The 25,615-nt window shown below is 39.8% G+C and overlaps 1 protein-coding gene across 3 annotated transcripts in view; it reads left to right on the plus strand.

The window, feature by feature from the left end:
• LOC139268898 (mediator of RNA polymerase II transcription subunit 13-like) overlaps positions 1 to 25,615 on the plus strand; it is a 283,315-nt gene that overhangs the window by 196,810 nt on the left and 60,890 nt on the right. For 2 of the 3 annotated variants that reach the window (XM_070887712.1, XM_070887714.1), the window contains 5 exons: positions 1,979 to 2,124; positions 3,496 to 3,687; positions 5,292 to 5,477; positions 18,200 to 18,362; positions 23,189 to 23,290. In XM_070887712.1, the coding sequence (XP_070743813.1) occupies positions 1,979 to 2,124; positions 3,496 to 3,687; positions 5,292 to 5,477; positions 18,200 to 18,362; positions 23,189 to 23,290 (789 nt within the window). The remainder of the gene's footprint in view (positions 1 to 1,978; positions 2,125 to 3,495; positions 3,688 to 5,291; positions 5,478 to 18,199; positions 18,363 to 23,188; positions 23,291 to 25,615) is intronic. The other variant, XM_070887713.1, reaches the window with a different exon arrangement.

The raw sequence follows: 25,615 nt of genomic DNA on the forward strand, positions 1-25,615 counted from the left end.
TATCATGCCAATCTTTCTTTTGATCTTTAGCGTTACACAGGCAAAAATTATATTGGCCATTGTGGCTGCTTAGCCTTCAAATGATTAAACTCAATTTTGCACTTCCTACAATCCAGCTCTAGTTACGGTTAGAATCTGTTTTGAGTACTTTCAATGTAGTTTATTATTCTCACAAGTCTAATTCTATTCAGTTATTTCCAGTTATATTGGCATGAGCATAAGTGGACAGTCGCTTACAACAGGCAAGACATTGAATCCCAAACCCATAGAGGACTGTAGTAAATCTGTCACTTGAACTGGACAAATTGGCATCTGTTATAAGCATTTTATGCAGTTTGGGGTTTGATATTTTGCCAGATTTAATGAACAGGAGCTTTACAAACTTAGACTTTGAGTGCCAGGCACAGCTGTAAAATAACTGTTCTGAGATCTAAAAAGAAAATTAAATTGTGCCTTTTTAGATAGTAGAAACTAAGTTTAGTGCCAGAATCAGCCATAGAGCCCCATTTAGCACTACGCCATGCTACAGCTTATCTTGGCACTCAAGTTTAAGTTTCTGTTCTCTTAAAAGGTCACAATTTATAACAAGTAAATTTGTAAGCAGATTTTTTTTAAAGTCCCACTGTAGTATGCTTAGCTTTCTTCTGGTTGATGCTACCAGCTGATTCGTGCAGCCCTGGAATAAATTGGATGCAGTTCATAATGGACAAAACTCATGCACATGCCAGTCCATTATAAGTGGCTTATATTGCATTTTTAAACTTTTGATCTATTTTGCCAAAGAGCCAGTCGGGTCCAGCTTCAAGTAGATTCTCATCACCGTTAAATGTTCTTGCACAGGAATTGAGTAATTAAATCATAATTTTAGCTGTTTATAAGAGCTCTCGTAATTGTTGCTATCCTTTTTTCTACATGTGTACACCTTGATGAATAATAAATATGATTGATCTGTTCACAAAACTTCAATCAAAACATTAAATTAATTTGTCTAAAGTAGATCTATGATTGTGCTGCAGAAACGTACAACTTTTCAGACTTTATTTAAAATTGAACATGAATTCGAAATACATAATGAAGATTTGTCAGTACATTGAGTCACAAACAATGTACAAGTGACTTACTATCAGGAAAATATATATCTATCTATCTCTATATATACACACATACACCTATGGGTCTTTGTCTTTTATTCACATGCAAAAACAGATGTGTAAAGAATTTTAAATTTGTATTTATGTTAGATTCTGTTATGGGCTGGTTTCAGTGACACTACATGGTGTACAGTTCAGAATGTTAAATGATCTGAACTTTCTTTGCCATTTTGTTTTTGAATTTGCCATTTTTGAAGATGATACCAAGTTAACATGCATTCTGATTTACCATAATCCATGAAATTTAAAATATTACATGGAAAAGATAACCGATTTGGTACAAAGCAGCATTTTTAAAATCTACACCAATTACACTGTCCTGTGGCAAAATCAATTGTGGTCTGCTCCAATTGTTCACTATTCTATTGATTACTTCCTTGAAAACCCAAAAGGTGGGGTGTTTCTTTTTAGGTTTTAATTTCCTCTTGGTCAAGTCCCACTCCCCTGATGGTGAACAACTTTTAGATTTTACACATGTTCTGTAATCGTATCTGCTTTATAAGGACAGTTACATCTGAATAAGTGTATACGAAAGCTTGAAGCAACACCTGGATCTTTGCCCATCGGACTCATTCCTCTTTCACAGATGATAGGCCATGGCCTATCATGGATTATAACTAACTCATTTATTGTCCTAATGAAACCTGCACACTTTAAACCTCCCCTTTCCCTCCCGTAGATGGTTTTAGCAACTTGGGAACCGCCATGTTCCTCCAGTATGCAGTTTTTCTTTCTATATTAACTATTATATTTATATTTTGTCTCCAAGAAGAAAGTGAAGTTTTAGATAGTAATAATTCATATCAACTTTTCTTGGTCTTTCATAGTGAGCACCTTTCCTGTTCCTTCACCTTCTTTCTGCACGGAGAGAGCAACGTCTGCACAAGTGTTGAGATTGCCCAACACCAACCTGTGTACCTTGTCAATGAAGAGCACATCAACATGGCACTATCGTCAGCCACACCGTTCCAAGGTGAAGTACTGAAATATTTTTCTATAACCACTTAAGTCGAGTCCTACAATCTGAAGTACTGTAAGTGTAAGTAAAACTGCTGTTTTACTGTAATCCATTATTGACTGTTTATTGATTGATATGAGCATATGGAATTAAACTCTGGAAACGTGACCTGATGTTAAACTCAGCAGTTGCATGCTGAACATTTTTCAATGATCTGAAACCTTGCTCCTTAGGGACATGCTAATTTCCCACTTTTTTTTAGCTCCTTGCTATACTAAAGAGAGAGCTTGTTATGGCATTGGCTTAAAAAAAAACTTGCATTTATATCAGTTAAATGTAAAAAATTGTCCCCGTGCTTTAGAGTCTTGGTCGAAAGTAGAACACCAAGCCAAAGAAGGAGGTAGTAGGAGGAGTGACTAAAACCCTTGTCTTACAGGTTGGTTTTAAGAAGGGCCGAAAGGAGGAGTGGGAGGTGGAGAGTTTCGGAAAGGAATTTCGGAGCATAGAGCTAAAGCGGCTGGAGGCAGGATCACCAATGGTGGGGGAATATGCAAGACGCCAGAATCAGAGGAACAGAGCAGTTAGGGAGGTTGAGAGCAAGGCAGGATGAAGCCAGGAAGGAATTTAAATGGCGAGATGTGAATTTTAAATTGAAATTGTTGTGGGGACTGGGAACCAATGGCAAGGTTGATGGACAAGCAGAACCTTTTGCGGAATAGGATGCAGACAATAGGGAGTTTTGGATAAGTTCCAGTTTAGTGTAGACGAATGGAAAGCCAGCCAGGAGAGGATTGAGGTGACATCGGGTTGGAAGAGGCTTCAGCAATGTTAGATGGCGAAGTAGGTGGCCTTTGCGATGGAGAAGATGTGAGATTGGAAGCACAATCAGGGTCGCTTAGGATGCCGAGGTTGTGAACAATCTGACTCCGCCTGAGACAGTGGCTGAGGAAGGGGTTGGGATTGATGGTGAGGGTACAAAGTTTGTTGTGGTTGTGTTTTGGAGGGTGGATGAAAATTGGTGGGTGTAAAATGTTACACCTGTGCCATGCTAGAAACATATACTTGGTGTTGGTATTAAATCCAGATTTTATACAGGTACCAACGGAAACCTATTAATGACATTTTTGAAAATTTGGGTTTTCTTCTCGTGGTATTCTGACTTTATTTTTGGAATGATTTTAATAATGTCTACAATTGCACATCCAAATCTATCTGTTATTTTTTCAGACATTTTAAAATTCACATCTGGCTTTCTAATGCTCCAGTCTTTTGGGCCATTTTTAGCTCTAGTTCATGATTCTTAAAAATTATTTGCTACATTAGGCATCAGCAACAAAACAAATATTGTACATCAGAGAAAATTCTAAATGTAATCTCTTTTTACAGTCATCATTAGTCCATTTGGACTGAATGGCACGCTTACAGGCCAGACGTACAAGATGTCTGATCCAGCTACAAGGAAACTAATAGAAGAATGGCAATACTTCTATCCAATGGTATTGAAGAAGAAAGAAACAAAGGAGGAAGAAGAGATGGATTGTGATGATGACTTCCCCGTAGCAGTTGAGGTTATTGTAGGTGAGTGTAGAGTATTGTTACTAAAAGCAGTGCAGTTCCAAGAACAATTAAAAGTTAGCTGTACGTATAGTCGAGATTGTGTGAATGCCATTGTTAATTGTTTTTGAGGTGAGCGCTGATTTGAATTACAGGTACCGTTGACCTTTAACAATTTTTAGCTTGTATCAGCTGAATTTTTATTTATTAAAACATCACGTCTGTATGCCTTTTGTAGCAAGCTAGCCTATGTTCTGAGTATCCCTTTATTGCAAGCTTAGTCCATTGGGACCACATGACTCAGATCTCTTTAGCATTGATCACAGACACCCTTTTATTGTTAAAAGTTTCCATACAAAAATTTTTAATTTTCAGTACATTGAAATATCTTAACATTTGAAAGTTTAACAAAATAAATTTAAGCAATTAAACTAAACATTTAAAACAACATAAAGTTCTAACTGAAATTTTAACAGAGTTGGGGCCCTGGGCTCCTGGACAAATCTGGGACTGAATTTATGAGCATTCAGTATATGCTGCTCAATTCTATTTTTTTTAAAAATTGAGCAATACCATGGGACATTAGACGGTGTAAAGTAATTTCAACAATACAAGTGTTCTCCCTAATGGAACAACAAAAATATCTTCCATGTTTCTCAAAGATGGGTCTTATTTTTAAGAGCATGGGGCCTGTTCAGCATATCCAGTAATATTCTTAACTTCGTTGTCAAAGCTCTCTTGGCTTCAGTAAATTGGTACACATTTTCCATTCACGTTTGAGAATTTTTTGTCTTAAAACAAGATTTCAAATATACAATGTAGAATTTGTTCTGATTGTCCAGTATTATAGACTTTAAGATAAAAATAGATAACTGAACAAAAACAATTTTGTTTTGTAATGGTTACACAAGTCTTGCGTCATCTTATGAATGTTGGGGAACTGTAATTAAGTTCAATAGTAAGCTGTGGCTAAATTCACAGATGAAGAGAAAAATTTTCTGAGTATTCTGCATTTGATCAGAAATGAAGTTAAAATGATTGCTCAATTTGATCAGGGATAGTCTCTGCTTTGTTTTACTTCTGTAGTAGCAGAGCAACTCCTGCTTGTGTTAGTAGCTTCTACTGGTTTTAAGCATGATGTATGGAGGATGTGCTTGAAAGCACATTTATGATGGCTATGAAGCCTGTAATACAGTGCATTCTACCTCATTTGTGACTTGGGCTGCAAGAAATTATAAATGACTCTCACTGGCACTATATAATGTACAGTGTCACTCGGTTGCAACACAGATCTCTGGAAATATTTCATGCCTTACTAATAGAAATGTCGCCTACAACAAGTAAATAAAATATTTATGGAATTGAAATTGCATATATTTGGTTAATTGGCTTGAAATTTTCAAGAATCAGGTCATTATATATAATCTATTGTCTGAAATGGTATCTCTGACTTCCAAGAGCTGAAAATCTTTTACCTTTACAAAAGAAGGGGAAATGCTTTGTTTTAAAAAAAAATAAACTGAATATATTCAATTGTTTATGTTGATGAATTTGAGCTGTGACCTCCTAGTAGTTTATTTCAATGCTTCTGTGCATTTTTAAATCTTATTTTTTAAACATTTCTGTAGGTGGGGTAAGAATGGTATACCCGTCAGCTTTCGTGTTGATTCCTCAGGGGGATATCCCTGTAATTTCAAATGCTGCTAATGCAGGAGGCCATACCAATCCGACACAAGGACCAGGAAGTGTGAAAGACACCATAAGCTGTGGATTGCCACTCACACCACCCACCTCACCTGAGCAGACCATAATAGGTATGTTTCCCACAAGTGGTTATTGCAGGTTCTATATCTATCTATCTAGCTTTTATATCTAGCTGTGCTTATCTATCTGTACTTTGTTAAATAAAATCCAACATTAATGATTGTACCAGTAGACAAATATTAAATATTTTTTTTCAGATCTAACATCTGGCCACTTAGAGAATGATCAGTCTTGATTTTAAGCTCACTGGTCTATTTTATGGCCAACATTGTTTTTTTTATTAATTTCTACCCAAAATGCTACTGAACATGCGCTTTCATTTCTTTTACCATTTTTCCCACTCCTTCTTAGCCTGTTTTATTCATTCATGTATTGTCTCCTCTTAATTTTTGGACTAGCACTTGTTATCTTGCCCATAATTATATTTTGAATGTCTGAGCAGATTGATTATGTAACTTGTTTCTCCAATTGAACCTTATTTGCTGCTAGTATGGACCTTGCCCTGGTGACTTAATGTTGTTGTATTGATGCACATGCATCTGACGAGTCTTTTAATTCTATGTTGGTGTATGGAAACCAAAGTCATTGGTGAGCTCTTATCCTTGGGAGTAATAAACGTATAATATTGGGGAGGGGAAGATAATTTAATTTTGGGATACATGGTGCAAGGTTTCAAGATCCCATATGTGAAATACTGAGAGCAGATAATTATGTTTTAAAGAATATTGGAGCAATAAACTGTAAACTTATCTGCTCTCCACTCCCCAAAAATTGGTAGTTTGCTTAAAGTAGATGGAGGGAAAGTAATTGGAGTATAAATCTATGTCTACAAATTGGTGCATAAATGTTTTACGAAAGTATTTTCTTTAAATTATTTTCCATGGTATAAACCCACCATTCTGGATCCTTTTGCAAAGCAGGGGGCCACTTCAATGATGCAGGATATAGGCACATTGAGGAAACGGCTTCATAATGAATCTGGAAAATGAATATTTTGGACCAATTTAATGTCTGATTATTGTTGTGTACACACGCAATACTTATTTTTCACCTTCGGCATCTTTGGATTGGTGTTGAAGCTGGTCCTGGACAATATATAGAACTTGCATTGGCGCGCCTATAACCTGCATCACCATAGTAGTTTCCTGTATGCTTTCCTGTGAGCATTTCCTCATTCCTCTTGATAACAACCATTCTGTCTAAGATTTGGAAGGAGGAGCCGATAGTTATCACAACACTGTTCTAACCACAGATTCAGTTTTCAGAGCTCCTGGCTTTCTGTGTGGAACAAACGATCAGGATCCCATACAGGCAAACTGTTAATGATCAACATTCAGTTTGACGGTATATTTATTGAACAATCTAGCTTAGACAAGCTAGGTTTGTACCAGTTTAATCGAAGACATACTATTCCAACTAAGAAGACATTTTGAATTTTTGATGGCGCCCCAGTTAGTAAAGGTACTAAACTTTACAGACCAGAAGGTCACCCAATTTTATTTTCTGACCTTGTCTCAACAGTTAGTGTGCTGCAATTGGCCTCAACCTTCCTGACTCCTGGAAGGTTTGCATGTGTGGGTATTGGCAAAAGGCAGCATCAGACTCCACTGTGATGCCCACATACCCTTCCACAGCCAAAGCAGCCGGTCAACAGAAACAACAGGCATTTGAGCAAAGTATGCGAGTTGATGCCAGTAATCAAACTGTACTTCAGCAAGAGTTGGCATCCTTAAAAGCGTAGGAGTAAAGAGCAGTGAAAATGGATGACAAGAGTTTATTTTTAAAGTGGTAAATGGAATTCTATAAGATGAAGCAAATTATTTGTTGCAGCAAAAGATTTTTATCATTCAGATCCATTTGAACTCTGTGGAACTTTTTATTCAAAATTGTGGTGTTTGGGCAGCAAATCTCAACAATGATTTATGTAGAAATTAGCAAGATTTGTTGAGATATAGCACCGGCCCCTAATTGCATGCTTGAACTAGAGATAAAATGTTGCAATAAGGTCTATGGTACTGGTTCTTTAGTCCAGATACAAATATTTTTAGTATATTAAACAAAACCGAATGTTATACTAAGCATATGAGGCAAAAATTCTTTGTAATAAATATAGAATATCAAATTCCTGGCAGCGAGTTGCAAGGCCATAATTCATTCAGAATTCTGATGATCTCGTATACTGCAAGAAGAAAGCTAGGATAGCTTGAATGCATCAGCAGTAGAAATCGAACAGCTGCCTTAAACTCAGACATTTTCTCTTCCTAATTTAAAAAAAAAATCACTTGCATTTTGAGAACCTGGTTTAGGTTAATTGTAGGAATGATGTAGAAGCACATTATTATGAACTGTGATAAGACCAAGTTTTCTGCCTGGTGGAATATATGAGAATCTGCTTCACACATTATGGCCGCGATCTTGCTAACCGTGCAGGGTCCAGCGTGGCCAGTGGCAGGTGGCAACCCTGCTCCCACGTTGTGTAAAGAATCTTCCGTTGATGGGACTTGTTAAAGCCCGCCTTGCGAGATTCCCGGCCAATTGAAGGAAATGGGTTTGATGACGCGTCATCAGCCGGTTTCCTTAAAGGGACCATGCCCACATTCATTTTTCATTTCTGTCAGTGTTCTGCAGCATTGAGGTGCATGGCAGCACCCAGGCTCTCCCATCACTCCCTCCAGATGCTAATAAGGGAGTCACAGCACACAAGGAGGTCCTCTTCCCTTCCAATGGGTGGAAGAGACCTCCACAGGAGACCAACGCAGCCTGGTTGCACATTGCACAGGAGGGCACAAGCAGGGATGTCCTCAGGAGGAGCTGGCCGCAGCTGCGCAAACTTTTCAGTGATCTCAATAGAGACGTTACTGCAAAGCCACACTCGACCTCATCCTGATGTGCCACTCATCACATCCTCATCACTCTTTCCTACCCTACTCCAGCACACCTTTACTTGCACTAACTTACCTTGCAGCTCCACCCATCCTTCTCAAGCTACATTATCACATCCCCATCTCACTAGCCACACCACACACTTACTCTCATCCTTGTCCAGTCATACCAACTAACAACACAGAAGCGTAGGCACTTGGGTCTTTTAGCCAATGTTCATGTAGAGTTTCTGCTAATGTGTTGTCAAACATTGAAAACTTTTTGAACAGTTTGTATTCTTGGACAGATTTGTGTGAACCTTTGGAAATGGTTTAGTGAGATGCAGTAAATGGTAGACGCAAGGGTATCCCCTGCAATGGTGATGAGTGTGAAAGAAATGGCTTGGGCATTGCAGGCATGCTTTATGGTGCTGGTGTGGGGTGGTGCCATGTGGCAGCCAGAGTGTAGAGCATCAAATGAAGTAAATGTGGTTATGGTCAGGCCATCCCTGGCATCTCTGGCATCAATGTGGTTGGCTGCTGATACCCTATGTCCTGTGCAGCATCAGGTGATTGCGGAGAAATTTGGTGTTGGTGGTAATGTTGGTGTGTTTAGTGGTGTTGGGGCTGATTGTGGTGGGATTCTGAGGATCAAGGTGAGATTTTTTCACGGATACCAATGCTGATGGAATAGATGGCAGCTGAAATTGAGATGACAGAAGCGATCTGTCAATGGTGAGAGAGGTTGCTCCAAGGAGGTGACCGTGAAAAGAGTTCAAACATTTTCAAACTACATACAGCTCAAAAGTGTCTTCCAAATCCTGAACTTTAGCTTCTGAGATTGGAAAGTGAACAGCTATGAAATGGTAGCTTTTATACCACTTCTGCAGCTGTCAACTAGTCAAAGCAATAGAGAGTCACTGAGAACCTGATACGCTTGCCTAATGTGAAGCCCGGTGATGGAAAGCTCCCCAAAAAGTTGGAAAAATGTTAATTACCTGGTAAAATTATTTTTAAATACCTTTAAACTACCTCTTAATTATGTTACTTGGCTGGCCCGCCGCTTGGTGTCGGATCTGTGAACCGCAACCAGACCCAGCACTTTGAAAACTGACAGAGGCGAGTTCAGAGCGGGATCCCACCCCGCTGTCAATAACAGCGATTTTGGCAATGGGCCCGCCTCCAAACCCGCACTCATAGGGCTGGTAAGGTTCTGGCCAATGAGTGCAAGTGCTTTATTCCGTGGTGTCCAGCTTCTTGGCTGAATGTGGCCCATTTCCCAATTTCATCTCAATCTTTACTGAGGGGTGAAAACAAAATCTGATGTTTATCTGATCCCTCCCACTCCCTGCACAGAACAACGGACAAGTCTGTTGAGTACGACTAATGAAAAGCAGTAATCTCTAGAACAACCTGCTGATAGAAATAACTGATCAGTGGGTTCCTGGAAATAGAACACTTTCTGTTGTCTTGCAGTAGTTACATCAGTGTACCTTTTGTCATCAATGTAAAGTGATAAAAATTAAGTAATTCTGGTGGCCATTGACTGCCATGCAAATCCCAGCTATCCATTGCATTGTTAACTGCAGTGTAGCATACTGAAACACTCCTCCTGCTCCCAGGATCATCCTCCCACCCCTCCAAGATGGAAGGTCTAAAATATTGGAGGAACAGAAAAGTGCTGCTTTGAACAGGAACTATACCTGTCACCGGATTCCCTCAGAGATCCCAAATTACTGTATGTGGGAGGCAAGAGGTAGGAGGGAGACAAGCATGAGAGGTGAAGAGAGAAACACAATCAAACAGAAAAATAAGACAAACGAGCAAAGAGAGAGACAGCTGTGAAGGAGAGGAGATGGAGTAAAATAGAATAAAAGGAGGAGTGGTAGAGGTGGAAGCGAGGGGAGACGGACAGAAGCTGGGCGGGAGGAGAAATAGACAGACAGAATCGTGCAATGGGAGAGACAGAAAGAAGTAAGGAGAAGGAAACCGAGAAGAAAAGGGATGGTGATAGAGAGAATGGCGTGGTACTATGACTTCATGAAATGGGAAAATAGATTGGGAGATAGATCTACCCCTTAATTATGATTCTGTCTGATTTTACTATCTAATGTCCACTCCATAGTTGTAGTACATTGTCATAACCGACTGCTCTAAAAGGTTGCCTCACTTTATACTCTGGAAGAACTAGAAGTATTTGATATTGGGGCCAATTGAAATGAATGTAACTTTGAAGTATTGCCATGGGAGTCTATCAACATCAACTGCCCTCTTTTCTTTTGGGACAGGTGGAAGCCCTCCAGCTTCCTTGTCATGATACATGCATGGACGGAGATGGTTTGAGCCTGTTTTAGAGGAACTTTTGCTTTCTATATTCAGGAATTTTGACCCAACTCTTCCCGATACAGTGTCACAAATATATTTTCAAACCTTTCATTTTGTTGAGACTCTTGATTAGCGATCTGATGAGCAGAAGGTGATTTTTCTTCAAAGAAAAAACGAATTATGGTCTGGAATGCACTACCTGACAAGGGCAATGGAAGCAGATTTAATACCCTGTACAAACTTTTAAAAGGGAATTGGATATATACTTGAAAAGGAGGGCTTTGGGGAAATTGCAGGGGAGTGGGACTATTTGGATAGCTCTTTCATGATGGGCCAAATGACTTTCTGTGCTGCATGATTCTATAAGGAAGAACAAAGAACTTCAGCAAAATTCTGGAGTATAATGTTTTCATTATTAAGCTGTGACCATTTGGAAAATAATCCAGTAAAATATTGGAAAGAAAGATATAAAGAAAGAAATAACAAGCTTGCATTTATATAATGCCTTTCATCACCTCAGGATATCTCAAAGTGCTTTACAGCCAGACAAGCACGTTTGAAGTGCAGGTAATGTTGTAATATGGGAAATCCGATTTGTTCGTAGCAAGGTCCCACAAACAGCAATTAAATAAGTGACCTGATCATCTGTTGTTAGGTGTTGATTGCAGGGTACATGTTTGCCAGGACACCTGGAAAACTCCCCTGCTCTTCTTCAAATAGAGTCATGGGACCTTTTACATCCACCTGAGAGGGTAGAGTCTCAGTTTCATGTCTCATCTCATCTGAAAGATGGCACTTCCGATACTGTGGGGGTGCCAGTCTATATTACCTGCTCAAGTCTGAAATGGGGCTTGTACCCATGACCTTCTGACTCAGTGGCAAGAGAGCTACCCACTGAGCCAAGGTTGACTTCTATGTACGTGAAGCTCAAAACTTACTCTTAATTACTTCTTCGAACTCTTAATGTACTGAGTAATGAGGTACAAATTCTTAGCTTGTTAAATCACTAGATTTATCAGAGATGTTCAAATAATCTGCAGCCTTTAGTAAAGGTTTCTCTGAAAAACAGTTTATAAATAACGGGGACTATAATTAACTATTAAAACATCTGGAAATCAATTGAAGAGTTGTGTCCTACTTTTATTTAAACTTTATTCCCCCAATATTGTGCTGGCACTTCTGGTACTGTGTCCAAGTGACAATTCTTTATGCAAGCGTAGACATTGTTGGCAAGTTATTAATCCAATTATCACTGGGAGTGCACAATTGAGCAGTTTCCAGCAGAGCTTACTAAATAGTGATTAGGAGTAGGAATATCTCCCCTCATCCTAGTTCAGCGTTATGTGACAACAAGAACAAGCATTTATAATAACGCCTTTAATGTCCCAAGGTGCTTCATATAGTTGTTCACATTGGGCCAATGGATGCCAAAACGAAGAGGCTATCAAAACCTCAGATGGGAATTAAAGGAGGAGAGTGAGACAGTGGGGTCCTAGATGGAGGCAGCGGAGATAGGGGAGGGCAAGGCCACGGAGGGATTTAAACCCAATTGTCATGTCCCTACTGCTGTGCTGACTGAGATCCATAAACGCAGCGCAAAACAGAGATTGAACCTCTGAATCTTCTCCACAGGTCAGTATTACACTAAATTTACCCAATCAGAAACCAGCTTACCATTTGTCCTTAAATGCAGCTTAAAAATTCTCCCTTCCATTTCTGCTGCTTTCAAATGAATTTTAAGCACCATAATGGATATTTTAATATTGAATAGATTTTCTCTCCAATCAAACAGCACGATGTTTCTAATGCATTCATTTCTGTAAAAGTTGTTCTGTACTATCTTTTCTCCTTCACTTTCTCTCTGTTTCCTTATATACTGCCTTGATAGTTAGAAGATAAGATGGAAGTTATTTTCCTATAAACTAATTTTTATGGCATTTTGAAGTCTTAACAAATTGAAGACAAGATTGTTTTTGTAAATGACAATCGACTATAAGTCGCTGGAGCTATATCACCAACATTGTTTCCGCAAGATCCTGCAAAACTCCTGGGAGGGCAGGCGGACCAATATTAGTGTCCTGTCCAGGCTAACATCCCCAACATTGAAGCACTGACCACACTCGATCAGCTTCACTGGGCAGGCCACATGGTTCACATGCCAGACACGAGTCTCCTAAGCAAGTGCTCTATGCAGAGCTCCTTCACAGCAAACGAGCCAAAGGTGGGCAGCAGAAATGGTACAAGGACACCCTCAAAGCCTCCCTGGTAAAGTGCAACATCACCGCTGACACCTGGGAGTCCCTGGCTGAAGACTGCCCGAGGTGGAGAAAGTGCATCCGGGAGGGCTTTGAACTCTTCGAATCTCAATGCGAAGAGGTCAAGTGCAGGCAGCGGAAGGAGCGTGCGGCAAACCAGTCTCACCCAACCCTTCCCTCGGCGAATGTCTGTCCCACCTGTGACAGAGTCTGTGGCTCTCGTATTGGGCTGTTCATCCACCAAAGAACTCACTTCAGGAGTGGAAGGAAATCTTCCTCGATTCCGAGGGACTGCCTATGACGATGATTACATAAATATAGATATATTAAAAGGAATGTGCTGGCTTACAAAGGCATCCGTACAAAGCGTTGACATCGATAAGATGTTTTATGTGCAAGTAAATGCTAATTACTTTCTATCACAGCATTTATTCATCTATCTAAGTAACTTGCTTGCAAATTGGGAACACTTTTAGCCAATTACATTAAACTGCAAATCTTTCAGTCAGTTGCAAGAACTGAATACTGATTTACTTGATCTCAGTGGTCTAAAAGTTATTCTATCTTAACTTTGGAAAGGGAGCACCATTGCTGTTTTATTTTATTAAATTGTTTTCTTCTCATTGTGGTATGGCTGTTGTTTTGGGATATGAAAACATAACAAACCATTTTTTATGCAGTTGCATTTACCACACTAAAAACTGCCAAATGTTGTGACACTTTGTTGAATGTGGCAGCATTTATGTTGTATGATGTGGAATGCATCAAGCTTTATTTTAATCTGAGACTCGTATACATGAAATTGTACTGCAGTTTCATGTATATATTTAGTTTTGGTTTGCAGCACCCAGAAGATGTGGTAGAAACTACAAATTTCATGTTTGTAGTACTGAAAAATTAACAAAATTTGAGTAAATGTAAAAAGAAAAAGTGGTGGCACTCAAGTTTCAATCCAATAGAAATTTGGAACCATTTTGTAATTTTAGGAGGTTAAATTGTTTGTGTTGAGAAATGTACAAACCTATCCATCAACAAAATTAACGTGGAATTTTAATCATTGCGGATTTATTGCAATTTTATTGAAAAATTACTTTTAGAATGCTATCTTCGACTAAACAACAGATATTTTTGGACATTGATGTGGAATATTTACTATGCCACATGACTACTATTCCTGTAGTGCAAAATATGGCCTTACAGTAAAAGGAGATCACTAATTGTAAGAAATATCCCAGGAGCTGATAACTGAATTTTCTATGTAAATATATAATGCTTAAGTTTACTGATGCAATATTTTTTACTTCCACTCTTATGGGCCCAGGAGTTCTTTTTTTTTGGAGTAACTTAAAAATCGCAATTCTCCCCATTTAAGTTGCTCTAGTGTTAGTGAGTGAGTGAGTTGTTTTTTTTTTAGTTCAGTTATTTTTCCAAAAGGGGCCTTATCAGCCGCATACACATGTTTTGGCCATTTAAGCAAGCTTAGCCAGCTAAAACTTACTCCAAACTAAGTTAGACCAGAGTAAGTGGTCACTTTTGTACGTTCTGAAAAACCCGACGGTGAATTAAGAGATCAGCGCAGGTAGCCTCCAAATGACAGTGTAATGATAAGAATGCTAGTTTTTTTTAAATCCCAAGCAGTGAGACTGGACAGTGTGTAGGTGTTATACACCTGATTAAACTGAGTATATTTTTAGTAAAGATAGCTAGATATTAAAGTACTGGAAAATCTTTGAAGATACCCCCCCCTCCCCCGCCCTTGCCGGACCAAAACTCTTTCCTCCCCTCCCCCCCACCCCTCCACCACCAATCTGTCTCTTGTAGCCCTCAATGCTGGAAGGTAGCAGCCGGCCTATGCGGCAGGCCACTCAGCCCAGGATAGGGGCGGCGAGTGACGGCCCCTCCCACACAGCCTGCATCTCTCACTCTCAGATTCTGGGGGCGAGGAGCTAGTGCGCATGCGTGCACGCTCTAGTGCGCATGTGCAGAGATCCCGGCACTGTGTTCAGTGCCAGGACCTGGCTCCGCCCTTGAAATCCAGTTGCCATGCTATGCCACCATGGAACAGAGGCTGGGCAGCAGCCAAATTCAGCCCAAAGATTTTTGGCGCCCTTGGAGTTCTACAAACCGGTGCACCTCTGGTGAGTGCGCCAGAAATCTGTACTGGCCAAATTTGGGCCCAATGTAACTGTAAGTCTGTTTTATACAGTTTGTTTTACCCTGTAGCCATATCTTACAAAATAAGTTAAACTGCTTGTTCCCAAATTTCAGAAAAACATACTCTATTGGGTCTGCAGCTTTAATTAGCTTATTTTTAAAATGGAATATTTTGGGTGTATTCAATTCATTTATTTTTTTAACTTGTGATCAGATGTTTATAGTGGAACAAGAAGTATCACAAATAGCAGTGACCTGTATAAAGCTTAATCAGATTTTGGCTGACAATGTGCAAAAGTGTTTATTCAATTTACTTCTGAACTTTTAGCTCCCCCTAATGATGCTATTTGGCAATAACACAAGTTATTTTTATTCTCTGCTTGTTCTGTTTCTTATTGTGCAAGATAGGTTGATTACATTTGACCTTCCTTTTCTTGCATTCTTAACTGAAAGTACATTCTTGGTATATACTAATGGGAAGAATGGTATTTAGTTATACTATTTGATTTTAGACTTGCAAATTGGATCATGTTCTGTGAATGTGGTAATTGTATCATGGCCAAACTAGTCCAATTGATCAACTTAATTTTGTAATGTGTCAGAAATAAATGTTTGTACAGAATGGAAAGATGAATTGTGGGTTCCTCTTTTTTTTTCTCCCAAAATAAAATTATTTTTGTGTTCATAATGTTGAACCTCATCACCTTTGGGAGTGTTGCCAGGTGGCTTCCTTTTGTAGGTTTCTGTCCAAGTCACTGATTAATGTCGTAGATATGAAAATTTGAGATCAGGTAATTTATAAAAGCAGATCCTTGATCCCTGGGTACATAGTGCTGAATTTAAAAAAAGACTTTTAATTCTCAATGTTCGGGATGTGTCTGCTGGGGAATCATTTGTCTGTATCAATTACATTCGCATTCGGTATATTATCACCAAATGCAGACTGCAGCTACCTCTGCTCTGCTTCAGCAATCTGATTTACCTGTTGAGAAGAATGCTGTTTAATTCTATCAATGGGAATTTTTCCATTTACCACTTTGGACTTTCATATAGTTCCTCTGACTTAAGTGGTTAGATTCATGGCATTGTTTTTGGTGTGGAACCAGGTCCACGAGGAATTAGATTGAGACTGTTCAAACTCCTTTCAGGGAGGACCCTCAGACAGCAGAGAGTGTGAAGAGTGTGAATGTGGCATTAAGTGGTATGAAAGGTTATTTTTGTTAATTGAATGTGGGCCCAGTTCCTCTTGTCGGGCTGCTTGTGAGAAATACCCACTCAAGAATAACTTGACAATCATTTAGTCATGCTTTCATGATTCACTTCATTCATTTACCTACTTGAACATTGGCATAAAACCTCAAATAGCTAAAACTTAACTGTGCAAGAAAAGCTCTCGAGGACACTGCACTGTTATAAATGTTGACTTGTTTAATAGAAGACTCTTTCACATTATCCAAATCAAAAATCAAGTGACTAAAGCTCTACAGTGTACCACTCGTTCATGGAAAATTACCACCTGTGTAATTCATTCTGTGAAGAAATTAAAGGCAGGCGACCTGGTGGAACATTTGAACTTCTATTTGAACATTTGAAAAGCAAGACTTTTTTTCCCAAAAAACCTTCTGTATAATTGCAGTAATGGATTTAGTACAAGTGAAATATAATTTTTCTGCAAATACCAAAAATTCTTGCTATTGCATGCCAGGAAGCTATTTACACACAGTCAAAAAGTGGCAGATAGTCCTTTTTTTTTAACCTCTGAATATAAACTTCAGACTATTGCATGGTCTGGTTATTTTAAATTTCCTATTCACGTGGACTACTAATTATTTTAAACAAATTTACCCACCATAAACTTCAATGTAACTGCACTTTGTAACTGACATCAGATTGCTCTGTCAAAATAGTGGTGAAATGTTATTTTTAAACAATGAGATGTTGTAATGTAGACTAATGTACATCAGTGAAAACATGATCAGAGTAGGAAACAGTCACTGAACCAACATTACCGTTTGTTTTGCTGTGTAGAATTACCGGTGCAAGATTTGATAGTTTCAGCAGATCTGGATTTTTGAGCAGAATTTGTCGATTCACTCAGCACCTAAGAGTGCACAGAATGATTTTTTAATGTTAGTAAGCTTGTCTGGCCTCTAGTGGCAGAAATGAGGCATAGCACTGTACTCTTTACTGATTGTTTTCCAGTGTTGTTTCTGGCGATGGACTTAATTTTTTTCCTGAAGTTCTAGATATGCAGTTAGTCATAGACAGCAAGTATTAGAATATAATGGAATAGCACATTCTAGTTGAGCAGATTTATGTTTAGTTATCAGTAAATTATTGCGCCTCTAGTTCAGAAGAATATAACACTAATTAAGAAACAAAAGTACATTCCACCTGCACAAAATGAGTGATGTACTGAATGGTCTAATAGTTGCAGGTGATCACCCTTGGGAGTCTTGTTTGGACAGGCTTAATTTCTGGAAAAGCCAGGAATATACTGCTCTGAAACTCCTTTTCTAGCTACCACATTAGCTGTCCAGAAAATTCACATTCCAGTCTGTGATCACTGCTACATTACAACATTTGCAAACAATGTTTTGTAGGTGGTTTAATATTTATTGCTTTCTTTATTACTGCCATGATAGTGACAGAGTTTTGTATTTTCCAGGGGATATGTAGATGTTGAACATGTACAATTGTATTGCAATTTGTTTAGCCAGATAGCAAAAGCCCTGCACCTTTAGTGATTCTATCTCCACAACCGAGTTATTATTACTGGTGCCATTAGCAAGTATGACTGGTTTAGATTTCTAATATTTGTGATGGTATATTAGGAGAAATGAAAATTCTCCTTCCATCAAAGAAGCTTCAACTATGTCCTTGGGTTGAAGAAGCTTCTTGAATTCTTCTTGATTGAAAATCTTTGAGTTTTGAAAGTAAAATATACTTTATCAGCAATAAGAGCAGGTTGACAAGTTCCATTTGTGATTTTTTTTAAATATAGATTTATCTGCTTATTCCAGCTTAGGCAAATATTTTTCATCTCAGGGCTGGCTATGACATGTTTTGTATTTAAGCAAGTATAAGATAACTATATAAAAGACTATCTGAAGTCCATTTCAAAATTGTTGTTTATTGGTTGTTGCCACTGTACTTTGAAGGTTTTTTTTTGCAAAGCAGGTGATGGGATTGCACAGACTGTCGTCAGTCATGTGAGTGGACAAGAAGGAGCTGTAAATGCATCAAGCCCAAAACATTCTGGTAAAATTCCTCAGAAAGTAACCAATCAGATGGTTCAGAAAGTCTGGAAAGAATGCAATTTGAACAAAACACAACTAAAGTAAGTTTAAATGGATATAATGGGCCCAAGTTTCGAGCCGCGCCTAGAATGGCGCAGTCCCGACCTGGACACCCGTTTTTCGCGCCACAAAGTGCGCCTGAAAAAAAAACCCTCCAGATTCTCCACCTCCCTGCAGGTCCTCTGGCCCTCGGCGCAGCGCAGCAGGAGCTGTAGGGGGCGGAGCCAGGTCCCTGCGCCGAAAACAGTGCCGGGACCTCTGCACATGCACGCTACAGTGGGCGCGCAAGTGCAGTAGCTCCAGGCCCCCGAAACTGTGTGGGAGGGGCCGAAGCACGCAGCCCCTAGCCCTGGCCGAATGGCCTCACTGGGGCTGCGTGAATAAGGCTCCTCCCACGGCCAGCTCCTGCTTCCTTCCGACCCGACTCGACTCCCGCCTCCGGACCGGACCCGACACCCGCCCCCCCGCCCCCCCGGATCTGACACCCGCCCCCGGACCGGACCCGACACCCGCCGCCCCCGGACTGGACCCGACCTGACCTCCCTCCCCCCGACCCGAACCGAACTGACCTCCCTCCCACCACCCCCCCGACCCGACCCAACGCCACCAACCTGTAAATCTTGTGCTGGGGACGGGCCCTGCCCGAAGTCTCGGGCCCGGCCCGTTCAGCCTCCCTCCCCCTTCTCCTCCCCCACCCCCCCAAATCTCCTTCTCCTCCTCCCCCCCCCCCCCAATCTCCTTCTCTTCCCCCATCCCCCAATCTCCTTCTCTTCTCCTCCCCCTTTATCCCCCTTCCCTCCCTCTGCTTACCCCCTCCTCCCCCTCCCCTCGCTGTCAGAAACACTGACAGAGAATGAGAGACACAGACAGACAGAGAGATAGAGACACTGACAGAGACACACTGAGGGGGGCATCCCAGCACGTTGTTGGAGGGCTCCCGGTGCTGCAGTCGGTAAGTAGAAAATGTTTTATTGATTTAAAAAAAAATTATTTCTTATCTTTTTTTTGATTGATTTATTGGTTGATTTATTGATTTTTTTTCTCATTTATTATTGATGATGGCTCTTTATTTGTAAAACTGAAGTGTTTAATGTTTGTAAACTTCCCTTTAAACACCCCCCCCCCACCTTTCCCTACGCCTGATTTGTAACCTACGCCTGATTTTCTAAAGTGTAGACAAGGTTTTTTCGAGCGTACAAAAATCTTCACTTACTCCATTCTAAGTTAATTTTCACTGACGAAACTTTGAAAACCGGCGTAAGTGGCCGGACACGCCCCCTTTTGGAAAAAAAATTCTGTTCCAAAGTGAAACTGTTCTAACTGACTAAAACTGGAGCAAACTAAATGACGAGAATTCCGATTTCTAAGATACTCCGTTCTACACCAGTTGCTCCTAAAAAATCAGGAGCAAATCATGTGGAAACTTGGGGCCAATGTGCCACAGAATGGTACAATGTTAGTGCTGCTCACCGTTTCACTAGTAGGCCTGGAATTTCCTGCATATTTCACCCAGATACGCATGCAATTGGGGTGCAAATCAAATAGGTGACTTAAAAGATTGCAGAATTTATGGCATGAGTGAGTTGTGCACGTAAGTATAATCGGTCCAAATCTCCTATGTTTTACAATCTTCTGTTGATCCCTCCACTTGACGCGTCTCCGTTCATAATAATGACTCCATCCAACGTTACTGTTAAGCTGTGCGACCGCGCAGCGCTCTGGAGTTCCCGTGCAGTTGGTCATCGGCTTTTGAACGGAAAAACTGTGCACGCGGGAGAATTTGAATGGGTCACATGCCCCCCAAAAATGAAGGGGAACATTGGCTCTGTCCCCCAATCACTGAGTCTTATACGCGAGTTCCCTGCAATTGCTCTTGCTCAGAGGCTCTCTTCAAATTGACCAGGCGCAGCAGGTAAACAGTGCCGTGTAGAGTAGGGGAGTAGGGGTAGGATGGTTCTGGCTGAACGTGCAGTGAAAAGCTCACTAATACTTAGCACTGCTATGCTGTACAGTTTTAGCTTGTTAAGTACCAGCAGTACTACTGCACACTTTTGGTATCCCCAAGTGTTGACGCTGCTGAATCTCATATAAGCTGTTTGGATTTGGAAAAGTGGATTCTGTTCTTATAGGGACGGAATGGGCACTGTGTATATTAGACAAACACAAACTATCTGATACCTACCTAAGGTTGGCAACTCTTAAACTTGGTGTGGTTGAGTACAATTCAGATATTTGGTTGACTAAGGAAGAAATTGTATTGTTTATTTAATTGGCCTTAGGTGAGTTCCTTGGTTGTGTTAATTCTTGATAATCTGCTCCTTCACAGGTATTGCATTTCTTTTTAGATTGAAGGTTTGAATTATAACACATTCCAAATTCTATGTACTAGTTAATGTTGCATTTCTTTTCAAATAAAATCAGTAATTCTAAATTTGACTCTGGGCTATTCCAAAAATAAGAATTCAAATATAAGAATTCAAATATGAAAATTGAAACATATTTTTTCAATTTGATTGCGAATGATTGTAAAGACTGGTTCCTTGTACAAAAGAAGACCTAAGTGATTGATTGTAACTCATTATGTTTCAGGGCTTTGTCGTCCTTTAGCTTAACTCTATAACTTCTCTAATACTTTCCTTTTATTTATTAGATCCTTCATCTCGCTTTTAACCAATTCAGGACTTGCCTTCTCCATAATAGCCTTTTAATAAACACTGAAGCATAGTACTTGTTAAGTATCCAAGTAAATATCCTTTTGTCCTTTACTAACTTGCTATTCAATTCTCTAAGGGCTTCCACCTTGCATTGAACAATTTGATTTTTACTGATATATTTGCAGAATGCCTTTTTAATATATTTTTTTAATTCTCGCCTCATACTCCTTGACTTTCATTATCTCTTTCTTGATTTCTTTTTTTGGAAATCTTTCATTTTTAGCATAGCTGCAGGTCTCATCAACCAGCCCTCTTTGTCCATAAAAACCAAGACATTGGGTCTTGTAGTGCCCATTTATCCACAGCATCCTAAAACTTGAAGTAGCTTCCTTTTTAATAGCTTATATTTACACTGCACCTTTGCACTCTCCCCTTTAAAATGTCTTACAGTGTATCTACATCACTGTGTTGCCAATTTCTCTTTCTCCTCACTTCAGCTAACTCACTCCATCATTCTAAACTCTGCCATGTTCCAATCTGGTGCCTTTGTATCAACTTTTTCCTTTTGTATTTGGACCATATTGATCATTCCTGAAGTGTTCACCTACATTTAGCTGATCTATTTTGTTCCTAATACTAGATTCTCCCCTTGTCGGCATGCAGCCATACAACTTGATGGAGTCCTGTACATATTCCTTTTTCTCTGTTCACTACCACCCCCCCTCCCAGCTCAATGAATGGGTAATTAAAATCTTCTAGAACAATCGTTGTGCTCCTACTCATCTCTCTGATCTGTCTACAAATTTCCTCTTCATTTCTCTCCCATATGTAGTAGTCTTTAAATTTAAAAAAATCTTTAATCAGACTGGCTCTGGACTTCTCTTGTTTACAATAGTCCTCCACAGCATGTATTCCCTCCTTCACCAATACAGCAAATCCTTCTTTCCTATTATGTTCCTCAAAATAATAAAATTCAATATTTTTATTTTCCACTCCTCTCCAGTTTGCAGCCAAGTTTTTAGTGCTATTAAATCTACACCTTCATCTGTTAATTGTCCACATTGCAATACTTGCATTTTTTGTTTCTTTTGTTTGTATTAACATTGCTCATATATCCTAGATGTTTTTTGCTCCAAGTGAACAGCTCATTCCTTTATCTACCTTTTCCTTGGGTGTAGCTAGTTGATTTGATTTTTCTTCCTTTACTCACTTATTTCTTTTGCATGCTTTCACTTTTGCTCAATTCTTTGCTTTTTCTGTATTAGCCATGTGCATTTCTAACTGAAGACCATATCAAAGTTCTGGAAAACCACGATTTCCCCAAAAGTTCTGCTTTTTTTTCCTGTTTCTGCTCACAAAGAGCAAGAAATTAGGTTACGGAGTGCCCATTTTTCAGGTGTTGTGCAGCCTCCTAAGGTCCCAAACTGGCGGGCATGAAGCGCCCACACATGAGGCCAGAAGTGCTCTGCCCACCATACTATGCAAGGACAAAAAAGAAGCTTCCTTTCTCCACACCTGAAGCAGGCATTAAGCCGTTTGTCACAACAGATGGTTAACCATTGGACTTGCTGGTTTTTATGGTTCATTGCATTTTATCTTTACCAACTGTGCTTCAGGTGACTATGTGACAATTAGTTAACGTGTTCTAATATCTGCATATTTTGCAAGCATTTTGTTCAGGTTAAAGGCTATGCTCTTAGAACATTTTTGCATGTGAACAAGTTGCCATTTCCCAGGAAAATAGCCTAAACCCATCCAATCTGGACTTTAAAGTCTGATCCATCCTCAGGCTTCTATAGAGTGCATCCTGTGGGCAGTTTTGTTCACTTCCATTTAAAACCATTAGCAACAGGATAAGCCACATATTTTTGCCTTCAGTTAACAAAATTGACTTTCAATAGAAGCACCCTACTTTAGGCCATTTTTCCACTGATGCAAGTATATTTAAAAAATCCTGTTTAGATTTAATTTGCTACTCATTAAAGCAATGAACAAATACAGAACTACTGCTTTTGTACATGCTATAAGGCTTATGCCAGCAAAAGAATGCAGTATTAATGACAGTGGAACATTGTTTATAAAATGGAAGCATTCAACCAAAATAAACAAAATTTAATGTTCAAGCAATGTCGAGTTGATTTGTAAAATTGAATATTTTAAGGAGTATCAATAGCGCAACTGACTTGGTATTTTTTAATGCACATGTACAAAAGAAGACATTCAACAAGTGAAAATGCTGAGGAAGAGGTGGCCAGCAATGCTGCTTCCTGGGATTTTACAGAGCCTGGCCAAAGAGTAAATTGTTCTTGTTCAAGGTAGGAGATATCTCCTTATGTAGCAAGCAAACTATATACGTTGCTTATGTAAGTCCTATGATGTGACTTTTCCATATTTAGACATCTGGTAGTGCACTGGTTTCCAATGAATGTATGTAAACATATTTTCAGTATTCTTCTCTCTCTGCCCCCACACTTTTAGAAGCCAAAACAACAAAGAAACCTCCCAAGTGGATGGATGAGAGTGAATTGTGTACAATAGATATTCCCTGCTATTCCCCCTTCCCCTTTCGGCTGCATCAATTCTGTTTGTTAGTTGATGACAGCAGAAAATATGAGTCAAGTGAAGAAAGCTAATCAAGGTGACTTCCTCTTCCTTCTCTGCCTCTGTCTCACCTCCTTCCCCCTGCCATCCCCAAACTTCCTAGAAAAGGCAGTACATCACTAATATGAGCTGGGAAGTCACCAACAAAGGTAAGTTAGTTTGAGTCTGGGACAAACTCAGGGTTCAAACTCATCACTTAATTTGGAAGATAAATATGTGTACCAAAAATATTTATTATGTTTAATCCTAAGCTGTCAAGTATAGGATAATTTATACATCAGTGTATAGATATTGTGAACATTGAGTGTTTTTATTGCTGTTTTTTGAAGTTTACTTTTTGTCTGCCCAAAGCAACTGGACTAGACTCAGGAACCTTATTCATGCAGCATTCACAATCTAATAGGATGTTATTAATGCTGTAATTTTTTTCAAGATAATATTTCAGGAAAGTCAAATGTAAAAAGTAATGGAAACACTGTACAAGTTGTGAGCAATGACATACGTGTCAAGTAACACGTTTCTCACTCTCCTTCACTTGGGAGGAACCACTGTAGCATTTCTATCTGCTGTAACCATTTTCTGGGGGGTGGGGGCGGCGTGGAGAAACAAGCAGTGAAATGAATTGACTGCTGTGATGCTTGTAGGGAAGATGCAGCCTTGGATATTATCACTAATGTTTGGGGGACAATTGCCTTGGGGCACTGTCCATTTAAGAAACTTGCATTTCTGCATTTTAATTTTGGTCAGCTGCCCTTCCATTTAGCCTGATACTCAATTGCATCATTGCTTTTTCTCCTGTTGTTGGTAGCGTGCTGTCCTTGTGTACCATTTAAAGTGTATAATTTTTATTGTTATTGTGTTCCCTCTCCCATCTGTAAATTGGTATAATTTAGTTCTGCATATCTTTCTGCATGTGCTTTAATTTTTGGGAACTTTCACTTGCCCATTGATACTGTACTTTCTTTGGCCTGTACTTGCCATGCAACAATTATCCATCAAGACCTAACTGGGCTTGTCTGTTCCAGTTGATTCAACTTCAACCTTGGTCCATTGCAGCTTGAAAATTTGTTTTCAGTACTGTTGATCATTCCCATTGATATAGGTCTATTCTGACTTTCAAAAGTGTGATGGTACTCCAAACCTGGCATCAGGGCATATCTTGATGATCTGTTTGCTGGAAGGCTATCTTGGTGGATTGTCCAAGTACAATTCCTTCATGCCAAATATAAAAACATTGCATCCTTATGCCAAGACTATCACTAACATCTTGAGATAAGAGCTTGTGTGGTTGTTATCTCAGCTTTTCATGTATTTTTGGCAGGGCTGATAATTGGGGACCATCCCATAACAACAAGATTTGCAAATGGTGCCCAGAACAACACACTGTTTCATTTGACAAATTTTGAATCTACAAATTTAAACAGACCCAATATCAATTTAATTAGAAACAGATTAAAATCCCACTAGCACAAGCATTTTGCCTGTCCAGTAAAGTATTTGAGTATTTTGCAGTTCATGCCGCTGTTGATTATCATTTTTATTCGGCTTCAGCCAAATTGCACTGCTGACTTAAAGGCCGGAATTTTGAAGTTTCCAACCTGCCCGGAGTGGAGGGGGCCTGTAGACAGCAGGAATCTCGGAAGTTGGGTTTCCCCACACGAGTGCGTGTGACATCATGGGCAGGTTCCCCGCCTGGAAGCCAGCCTGATTGACAGGCTGACTTCCAGTTGGGTGTAGACCACTGACAGGTAGGTGCAGACCCTGGGGTCTGGTGGGGGTCTGATCCCTGACCCCGCGGTGGGTGGCAGTGCTTGTATGGAGTGGGTTGATGGGTGAGCTTTTTTGGGCGGGGGCAGCTGGGAGGAAGCACTCCTGCTCATCTCTGTCCACAAGGATTGCTCTCTGAGGCTGTGCTCACTTCACTGCCGCTACTTGGAATCCTGAGGCCCGGGATCCCTGGCCGGCTGCAGTAAAACCTGCACAGCAGGTTAAAGCAAGGCCTCATTATCATATTACAAATGCCAACTGACGACCTGGCA

This window comes from Pristiophorus japonicus, chromosome 8, assembly GCF_044704955.1.
Source record: "Pristiophorus japonicus isolate sPriJap1 chromosome 8, sPriJap1.hap1, whole genome shotgun sequence".
Taxonomy (NCBI): Eukaryota; Metazoa; Chordata; class Chondrichthyes; family Pristiophoridae; genus Pristiophorus; species Pristiophorus japonicus.